General features: G+C 45.7%; 1 protein-coding gene across 1 annotated transcript; it reads right to left on the bottom strand.

The window, feature by feature from the left end:
* Positions 1 to 9,799, bottom strand: LOC116798497 (keratin, type I cytoskeletal 23-like). The gene is made up of 8 exons (XM_032710987.1): positions 9,248 to 9,799; positions 5,699 to 5,781; positions 4,651 to 4,807; positions 3,015 to 3,176; positions 2,796 to 2,921; positions 1,844 to 2,064; positions 1,157 to 1,182; positions 1 to 500 (listed from the first exon to the last, which is right to left on the bottom strand). Exons 1-8 carry the CDS (start codon positions 9,797 to 9,799, stop codon positions 397 to 399), a joined length of 1,431 nt encoding a protein of 476 aa, XP_032566878.1. The 3' UTR covers positions 1 to 396.
* Positions 9,800 to 10,729: the final 930 nt, after the last annotated feature.

The following is a 10,729-nucleotide window of genomic DNA, read 5'->3' as shown; positions in this document are numbered from 1 at the left end:
CGTGAGGTATATGATGAGAGGCATAAGACCAGGAGAAAAGTTGAGAGATTATTCCTTTTAAATTATAGTTAACTTGCAGAGTGATAACTGAATCCCAGACGGAGATTCCTGCCCCGGGGAGATGTGCACGATACATCTGTCACCAGCTCAGCCAGCTGCTGACGCTGATCAGCTTCTCTTCAGCGTCTGGGTGACTAAAAGCTCTTTAAACTACCAATGTCAGCTATACCCAGCTCCGTGTGGCACTTTGCAGGGTTAGGCTGCAGATCATGTTAGGAGCGAGTTCACTGCAGCGTCCCTGTCCCACACACGGGGAGCTGGCTCACAGCACACCACTGTTCCCGGGGGGCTGTGGGAGCTGCTGCCGGGAGAGCCACTGGTTGGCAGGACCTTCCTTCAGGCTTGTGGGGGGATCTCGTTGATGGTGGAGGACACCACCTCCCCGTTCACGCTGTCGTGCACAATCGCTTTGAGCTTCCGTTTGCTCAGCCCGGCGTGTTCTGGAAGAGAGGGGACTTCATTAACTGAGGGGCAACGCTGAGACAAGGCCACGCAGGGAGAGCTTCGTTTGCAGTCCTTTACCTGCCTCTCAGCTGAGTTATCTTTGCATGTTTCCCTTTAAGTCAATATTTGTTCTTGCTCTGTGTGAAATGTGCTGCCAGAAAGTCACCCTGGGTCTGGTCCAGGTCAGGGCAAATGAATAACACAGCGACAGCCCAGCCAATGCAAATCCAGCAGATTATGAGGGATGTCTGCAGGTCATGCTCATGCCAGAATACGAGTTCCCAGACATGCAGATTTTTGGTTTGCTCTCAAGCCCTAACGCTGCTTTAGTCACCCAATGAGTCTCTGTGCCTCCTCATATCCCAGGAAGGCTTTAGTCTGGAGTCTGAGCTGTGGCCACGTGTGTGGCTGACGGTGCTGGGGCTGAGGCAGCCCAGGAGCAGCAGGTACAGCCCGACGGGCTCTGCAGGGAGCCCTTCACAGCACCCAGGAACCACTGAAAGGGTTCTCAAATACAGCCTGTGCGAGCCTTCCCTGCCACACACACCTGCCACAGCTCAGTCGGGTGAGGTTAAAATTACTCTGAGGAAAATTTGATTGGAAATGACAGTAATTAAGAGGCACTACAGAGAACAAAGTAAGGGACATTTACCTTTAGCTTCAGATTTTCTTGCTGTCCTGTAAAAATAATAGAGAGAAAATAATGGTTAGACTAATTTCAAGAAGTTTTTAATCCCCTTCTTCTCACTGATTCTAAGGAGACCTCATCCCACTATGAGAGAAAATTTAAAAAAAAGAAAAGGAAAAAAAAATTATGCTTTTATACCACATGAGCTTTCCCTTTGCTCTCACCTGGAACTGTCCCTGTGCACATTCACTATTGCTCCTGGGGAAGGTGCATTGGTTCTTGTGTATTCTGAGCTGCTCAGGTTGATCCCAGTTTGGCTTTGGACAAATCCCACCACCCTCGGGGGGCCACACTGGCCTCCCTGCCCAAGAGTTTGGGTTCTAAAGGCTGCTACTCTTCCTTTTCAGATGAGAGAACAAAGATGAGGGCAGCACTTTCCTATGCTGAGATGGCCGTGCTGTGGGAGTGGAGAACTTATTTTTTTTAATAAAAAGTTATATTAATTTAGGCAATCCAAATTACATGGATACAAGTGTCTCTGTACTTTAAGTGGCTCTGGCTTTTTATTATGATCCATCACATTAAAATACCAACCCTTGATGTAGTATGGAACTCACAAGCTTTGATTAAGCATAAACAAACAAACAAATAAATAACCCGAATATGAGGACTCTCCTCTCATCTGTTCCAGTCGGGGCAGCTCTGCCTTACCCGTCAGCATTCCCTTCCAGCAGCAGGCGGTACGTGGAAATTTCCTTCTCCAGGCGGGTTTTGATCCCAAGAAGAACCTTGTATTGGTTATTTTGCTGCTTCATGTCGTGACGAACCTGGCTCAGCTCTTCCTCACACCTGGAGATGATCTGCTGCATGTTTTGAAGCGCGGCAGCGTAGTAATTCCGAGTGTCGGCCAAGGTGTCTTCCAGCATGTGTTTCTGGCAGAGCAGATAATACCAAGAACCATGATTATTATTTACGTGGCAGATATAACGCAGAAATGCCAGAGAATTTGGTCTCTAGCTAGAAGATTGCAAAATTAAGGCTGTGGTAATTTAAACACTTATGCATTTGCATAACTATTCCTGTGAAGGCAGCAGAACCACGAAGCTGTGTCGTGTGTGCATGAGAGGCAAAGCTGAGTCATTTCTCCCTGCTGTATCCGTTCTGCTCAAAGCTCTGCTCCTGGCACTGCTGCCTCTCCTGTCAGTCCTGCATGGACTGTCCACAACTGCTCCAAAGTCTCCAGGTCACTGGGATGTGAGCTTTAACCTATACAAGAGCTGAGCAATGCTTGTGAAAGTTCCCCACCAGCGTTTTTCATTTTTAACAGTTCATGCATTAAATAAGGGTTGCAAATACGAACTTTGCATTATTATCTGTCTTCTGGACGTGTTTGCTTTCTAGACCACGGAATCAGCTATCCCTTCTCCTCCCCTCCCCGTATTTTGTTCTAAGGAGAGACATGAATTTTTCACTTCCTGGTGATGGTTGCTGAATCTATTTGGCATGTTCTGTCAAAGTCAAGCACGATCTGAATTCCAATTTCCCTCCTACTTTAGCAACTGCAACAAAGTTATTCTATGCTGTGGATTTAAATGGAGAACTGGTCCATGGCAACTTTGAGTTGGGGTAGGAGAGAGCAGCCAACCATGTCTGCAGCAGATACCTTACTTATCTGTGCCTGCAGCTCGATGTCCAGGGCCTGCAAAGTCCGTGTGAGCTCCTTGATCTCGTTCTCGTTGCGCTGGATCTCCTCGGGATTGGGGGTTGCTGCCAGGGACGTGACTGAGCTCTGGGGAGCAGAAGCAACAGCAAAGCTGTACTGACCCTGGTCAGGCAGGTACAGCCACAGGGATCTTGGAAATGAGCAGGGAATAGCTGTTACCTGTTCTTTGTACCAGTTGTCCAGGCTCTGACGATTCTTTTCGATTATGGCCTCATAATCTTCTCTTATTTCTGCCAGAATCTTGCCTAAGTCCTCAGGAGGGGCCGCGTTTACTTTGACGTTGACTTTGAAGTCTTGTGAGGAGCGATTTGCCTGCATATCCTGTTCATGTGTTAGCAGAGGGAACAAGCAAACTCTTTTATGGAAGTGGAAAATTTTCACAGAACCACAGAATCACAGCGTGGTTTGGTGGGGGAATTGTTTTATATATATATATAAAGTTAACATTATTTGGAAAATTTACATATTGATGTTACTCTGATGTGACTTAAACCAGTGACTTATGTTTGCTTGACTCAATAAAAATGTGTGAGAAGATCCTTTCATAGAATGTTTCTGGAAGATAGGCTTAATGAAGAAGCACTGACATTTTTTATTTATTTATCTATTAGGAACCCAAAACCTTTGACGAAAATCTAACAGTAATTTAATCTTTCTTACCCTTTACGTTAATATTTATGGAACTATAACTAAGTTTACAGGAGAGTAATGTAAAAGTTCTATGTAATTGTTAAAGGAATAATTGGATTAAAGCATATAATTACTGTGTAAACAACATAATTACGGGACCAGTCGGGCAGGTAGGGTAACATTCCTTCTGGTGTAGCACAGCCTTCCGTGCCTGGTACCATTTTCAAAGCGCCCAGGCAGAGGAGCCTTTCTGGGTATGACATCACCGAGTGCGGATCAGCTGGACACAGGGATGGCTCTGCTGGATCCCTGCCTCCCAGAGCTATGGCTGGCTGGCAGGGGGTCAGCCAAAGGCAGCTCCCCCACCGCTGTGTAACCCCGGTGCTTCCCTGCCCGCCTCGACAACCCACGGACGCCGAGCAGCGCGTTGGGTTCTGCGTGAGGCAACAACTGCAAACAGCACCGGATCAAAACGAAACCAGCACGTTTCGAGCAGTGGGGTTATAAATGTGGAATAACAGAGAGCACTGGGTGTGTAGCTCTGGAGGAGTTCAGAGCAGCGTGGCTTTTGAGAATTATTATCTAATTATTGGGCTTGGGATTTTGCAAGAATGAGTAATTTTGCTTGAGTTCGCCAACCTTTCTTTTTAATTTGGATCCTTCAAGAACTTAGGGTGTGTTTAGCTCAGGTCAGCCTGCTTTAGGTGACCCTGCTTGAGTAAGGGGGGTGGACAAGGGGACCTCAAGAGGTCCCTCCCAACCCTCAACCTTCTGTGAGTCTGGGAAAGGATATACCCAGGACTGAGGGAAAAGGCTGTGATGGTTAAACCCAACAGCAGCCAGTAACATTTCCTATTTCTTCGAAATCTTGTGTGTTTGTATCTAAGTCTTTCTGAGAGCATTTCTGTCCAATATGTCAGTTATTAGTAGCTGTGCATGACAGATGGGTGGGAGAGACTACAACAGCCTGTTCTCTCTGAAACCCTGGTGTAATTGGTAAAGCAGACACAGACTTTGTGCCTCATCTGACTCTCATTGGCTGCTTCAGAAACAGGATTAGGCCCTGAATCATCAATCCCACTTATAGATTGTGGGTCTTACTCAGTTAATTACATGTTAGCAAAGATTTGAGCGATAGGATTTTACCAAGCGGAACTTTTTCTACCTCCTCGTGGTCTTTCCTCCTGAGGATGTGCTCTTCTCTCAAGCCCTCGATCTCCATTTCCAGATCCGTGTTAATAATGGTCAGGCCGTCGAGCTCCTTCCGCAGGTTCTCCACATCCAGCTGCACTCCCTGCCTGCGACACTTCTCCGCTTCGTATCTTTATGAGGAAAGAGGACACAAGGTGCGTGTTGAGAGCTGCCCAACTCAGGCTCTTGCATACGGAACATCAAAGAGAAGTTAGACGTGCTCAAGTCCTGTGTGTAGGCAACCAGAGAGAACAAACAACCGAGGGAACAAATTCTGTTTCTAAAATATGCTGTTGGAATATTTTTGAATAGTCTTAACAGTAAGATGGGTTTCACTGTTTTTCTATTTCATTTTCCCTTCTCCCTCACAAACTCCTCCTATATGGTAAGGAGTAAAATCGCTCTTTCTTTCACTTCCCTTTTTGCGCTTTAATATTCACCAGGTTGTGAAAGCTCTGAGAATATAAGTTCTCTGAAAACAGTCCCAGCAATCAGTGCGTGCTGTAGTTTTTCCAAAATGGTAATTTTTCAGCCCTTCAGGAGACAGGAAAAATCTGAAGGAAGCCAGTTATTCCCATTCCTCTCTAACCTCTTGCAGTGTCTGCACTGAGCCGCAGGCAGGGAGATGCTGCCATGGACAGAAGAGGTGATAAATCCAGGAAATAGATTTGGGCTGGACTGGGAAGTGCAGTGCATAGAGGGGATAATTTGTAATCCCATAATTTGTAATCCCAGATGACAGTTTTAAGTGCCTTTTGTCACAAGTATCAAGTGTCTGCTGTCAAACCTGCTCCTCAGGACCTACACTAAGTATCATAAACAGGGTGACTCAAGGTTCTTCAGCAATCATTTGTGGGTTTTACATACTTTGGGGTTTTTTTTCCCTGCTCTACGTTGTTTTTATTCATCCAGTATCACCAGAGAACCTCAGTAAAATCACTTCACTGTTGGATTAGCAAGAAAAAACAACGTTTTGCTTAATCCTCTTTCAAACTTGATCAGGAAACCAAAGAAGAGCTTACTTGAGCCTGAAGTCTTCAGATGCCATGTTAGCGTTATCGATTTGTAAAAGGATACTGGCATTGGTGATCTTGCCATCCTCAATCTGGAAAAGAGAGAATCCCACAGGAGACTCAGTGTGGCCATGGGGTGACAGTAGATAACCTGTGCTGGTTTAGCCTCCCTGCTGCTTGTAGAAAGCATCTAAATAGTAGAATTTCCATGTAACAAGAGCACAAGAATTTCCATGTAACAAGAATAACAGCAGCTCAGTTTCCTGATTCATTTAGATGTTCTGCAAATTTTTGTCCATAATCTTACTTTACTCTTAGTCTTACTTTTTTGGGTATGAACCAAGAGTTGCCATCTTATTCCTGGCCAGGTAGAGGATATGATTTATATTACACAAACTTCATGGTTTATTACAGAGTAACAGTCACTGCCTTACTCTGGTTCTGTGACCGGATTTTGATCCTGTTCAGCGTCGCTGACAAAGCTGCCTTGGGCATCTTTAGAGCAAATTTCAGTAAGAACCATTAAGCTGTGTCTGAGTACAATCACATGCTGGCATTAATGATATACTAAAAAGCAGCACGTGCAGGAACACCTTGCTGAGTCGCTGTTGTGATGCAGAGGCACCACAGGGGTGGTGGCAGCGACTCCCGGGCAGGGCCCTCAATCCACCACAGGCTTCAGCCTGGAGTCACATGGACAATGCCACTGGCATGGAGTTGTGTTCCATTCAGTTATTCACCTGTAACTCCAGCAGCACGGACTGATTAGTTCATGTTTCTGATTTTGCTTTGGGATTTGAAAATTGCCCAAAAAGGTGCAAGAGGAAGCACAACTTCCTAATTCCTTTAGTGTACTCAGCACACACTGGAAGGTCTTGTGAGCCCCTGATAACATGGAATGGCTTTTAACTATAGATCTGAATGCAAAAAGCTCAGCATTGTGTGCAAAATCTTTGCAAGAATTCCAGCAGGAACCCATACATTATTCTCAGGAAATCATAAATGTAGGGCATTGAGTCCTTTTCTAACAGAGAGGAAAGAGGAGTATGGTCACAATAGCACCAGTCACCTTCACTCAGCACCCACAGAGCACACCAAGGGGCATCATGGCTGTACCAAAATCATTTACAGAGCTCTCAGCACCTTCAGGTTAAACTTCCCACACCTCAGTGAATCACAAAGAAATGAGGAAATGACAAAATTCTCCTGAAGTGTCAAAGGTTCACCTCGTGTAGTAAATAAGAAGGTGGAATGTTTAACTAATCTGTTACAGACTGTGCGTTCCTGAGCAATTAGCAGCACACCTCGGATCCTGCCCTGGGACACAATCAAGGCCAGCAGAACTGTAACACCCTGAACGTGTGGCTGCCTGGAATTTGGTGTCACAGAAGAGGCAATTCTTGAATCCAGCCTTGGAGAATGGTAAATCCTACTGTGGGATCTACAGGGTGACGAGAAAGCAACACGAGTTCTTCATCTTTGTGCCATTTCATAACCACACAGGTGTAAGGAGTTGCTGTGTGACACTTGTGGGTGCTTTGCCCACTGCTCTGCAGCCAGCAGGGAATCCCACATGTGCCAGCTGCCTGTTCATAATCACACAGAATTCCTCCCTGCATCCCTCGTGAATGTGGCTGTACACTAGTACCGGTCTGCAAACTCACAGATAACTTCATTAAGGACTCACATGTTGTTACATGGGAAATACACTCCAATTCCTTCTCAAACTGAGGATTTTCCAAGAAGACTTCCTGCACTGGCTTCTTCCTCACATGTCTCGTGTCCTTTGTCCCATCTCCTGGAGTGCTCTGTAGATCACTTTGCTTATTTAGCAGCACAAGGTGTTTGAGTGAGGCAGTTACCTGAAGAACAGGTGCCATTTCACTGTGTGTCTGGGTTACAGTGGATCAGGCTGGAGCAAGGCAGCTTCTCACTCCAGTGAAATGTTCATCCTGAATTCAGGCATCCAGGGAAGAGTGCAGTCCCAAATGTAGGACCCAAATGATTAAATGCCTCCAAGGTTCAGACAGACAGTTTATAATAGGCTTTCTGGGTTATTGGATATAGGATCCTAACTTTGGTCTAAATTTTATTTCAGGTGCTAAATTAGTTTCACCTTTTAAATTAACGTTTAATTAATTTAATTATGGTTAATAATTAGACACTATATTTTCACTCATTTTACTGGCAGACTTGGTGCTAATTGCAATAATTTGCAGAGAAAGTTAAAATTCTGGGCTGAATTGTCACCTGTAAATGATCCTTTCCTGGCCCTCCTGCCTCATCCAGCACAGTCACTGGCCTCCAGGTTCCTGTGGCCAGGGACAGCTGTTTAAGGGGTGAGAGTTAAAAATCAGTGGTTTGGGTACAGCCTATTCAAAAGTGAGGGCTTTACCCCAGTCAGCATCATGGTTTTATGCTTGTCCTTCTGAATCTTTCTAATCTATCAATTCCAAATCAACCTGAACACATTTATGTTCTTGATGAACAGGTTTTTATTTCTCTTTCAGTTAAAAAGGAAAGTGCTCCAGTGCCAGGTCTGGGGACGGTGACCTTTCTTTATCCTTAAAACAGAAATGGGTGATGACAGTTCTGGCTCTCCGTACACAGGCTGTGGTCAGAGCGCCTCATCTTCTGCCTGGAGGCAACACTTTTAACAGTGAGCACGGAGTTTGATTAAGTCCCTGACCCCAATCAGCAAAGATACGGATTAACATCATTTCCAAGCCCTTTTGAAAAGAATTTCTCGGGGTCTTGAGAATGCCAAGTGATCGTATTGTAAAAAGTGGAGGGAAAACGACAGCATTGCATTTGGAAGAGCTTTGGTTTTGCCCCATATGGGTATGTAAAGTTAATTACACTGATTAGTCACACAGCTGGTTACAGTGCTAAGGATGTTCATTATGAATACAGATTAATATTATGCTTAAATTTGAAGACACGTGAGTTTGGGAGATTGAAAGAGTTACTGTTGAACATTAATATTAACTACTGGCAGGAACCAGAAATTCTCCTTTTAATTATAGTGAAAACATCCACAAGGAATTTGTCACTGCTATTTTCTTAATTACAATGAAGTATTTTTCCATCTGATTACATAAGCTCATTGGTCCCAAAACTCCTGTAGTTTCATTGTCTGCTACCGCAGGAATCAAAGAGCTGGAATGCCCCAGTCTGTCTGGAGACAGCGGCAGGAGAGGGGCAGGCTCTGCTCTCCTCCTGCTTTGTAATTTGCTCGTCAAAAAGCCAGAATTCTGCCAGACGCAGTTACTCAAGCCCCAGTTTCAGTGCAGAAAGGAACACTTGGCAGCACACGGATCCCTCTATTCTTCCAGTCTCTGCACAGTCCCCCCTCGCCCCCTCCCAGCCTTTCTTGTGCCCGGTCTCCTCCTGATGAGCACAAAGAATGTTTATGCCCAGGCCCTGGAACCACCTTCCTGGGGATTTCTAGCATTTCAAAGGTTTTATTTAACTTCTTCAGAGGAAAGCCACCAGCGTAAAGGAGAGCCCAGATTCCTTAGAAGAGCACAGAATGACACAGTCCCAGCTCTGACTTACCTGTCTTTGCATGTCAGTGACGTTTTGCTCGTACTGGTTGAAGTCATGCCTCTTTCCATGAGACTTTGTCCTGTGCCACTCTAGGATGCAGCTCTCCAGCTGAGCGTTGGCTGCTTCTAAGGCTCGCACCTTGTCCAGGTAGGCAGCCAAGCGCTCATTCAGGTTCTGCATGGTCTGTTTCTCATTGCCCCCCAGGAAGATGCTTTCCCCATGGTGCTCGCCGAAACCTGCCCAGGGTGCCCCTCCTGCAGGCAGCCAGAGGGGTCTGGCGGAGGAGAAGGAGGGATGTGTGCTGCTGGCACCACCATCTGCACTTGACGCTCTGTAAGAAGTTCCTTGCTGGGCCAAACCACACCCTGAACTACCCCTGAGGGACCCAGAAAAAAACTGGAAAGGGCCTTGGCTGGTGCTCATGCTTAGCTCTGTGTGAATCGAACCCCAGCTTTGGCTGCCTAGCACTGAGCAGCCTCTTCGCCTTCCCTGAGCAGCTTTATGCCTTTTCCTGTGGGAGTTTCCCTTCGATGAATGACTACAGCAACAAGATTGTGTCATCACGAAACGTGCTTCCTCTTGGTCAATTCTGAAGCATTTATGAGCCTGCACACTGTTGTTGTTTGGAATCAGCCACATACCGGATTGCTTTCCTTTCGCTTGTTTGGGTTTTTTTTTTCTTTTTCTTTTCATATGATAATAATGAGGTGTGGCCAAAATCCGTAGGTGTGGAACAGGATCAGCTCTGCCTCAGACTTCTCTCTAACCCTGTAGTTAGCATGTTATGTTTTCCTGCTCGTGAGGGGAATAAATGGGGAGCTGGGGCAGGGATGGGGCTCTGCAGATGCTTTCTGTCCAAATTCTCAGCTGTAGAATTACAGCAGGCTGTGGATCCTCAGACCTGTGGATCCTCAAACACAGCATGTCCTATCAGCCATCATTAATGACCAACAGCTTCAGCCTGTAGGAGACACCAGGCTTTAAGGAAATGATTCAACTTCTAAACTAAAAAACCTCCAGTCCAGAGTCAGTAATGCCCAGCTGTTCCCCACAGCTGCCCATCCTGAGGGGAAATACATGAGAATTAGATACTTTATATTTTTTACTGATTTTCTCACAATTCGAGGTTCAGTCCTGTTTCAATGGTCTTGTCACAATAGCAGCAATGCAGGGATTTCCTGCTGTTCCCAGCATTAACACAGTTAAGATACTTGTATCCTTAGCTAGAGAAAATATTTACAGTGTGAGTTTGTAGCAACACTCAGAAGCTCCAAGTAATTATTGAAACCTGCCAGCCTTAGAAATAGACCTGGCAATCCTTCAGGAATAGTCTTCCTCAAAAGTCTCAGTGATTTCTGAGGAGCTGCTTCCATCAAACACAGAACGGGCGAGTCCTGTTCCTCCTGCTGGTAAGGGGGGGCTAAACTGGGAAGTGTTCCCGTGGCAGCCGCTGGGGTTAGAGGATTACCTTGTCTTTAAGGGTAGTTCTGG

Source organism: Chiroxiphia lanceolata, chromosome 26, assembly GCF_009829145.1.
Source record: "Chiroxiphia lanceolata isolate bChiLan1 chromosome 26, bChiLan1.pri, whole genome shotgun sequence".
In the NCBI taxonomy this organism is placed as follows: Eukaryota; Metazoa; Chordata; class Aves; order Passeriformes; family Pipridae; genus Chiroxiphia; species Chiroxiphia lanceolata.
This window is presented reverse-complemented; position numbering and strand designations above follow the sequence as displayed.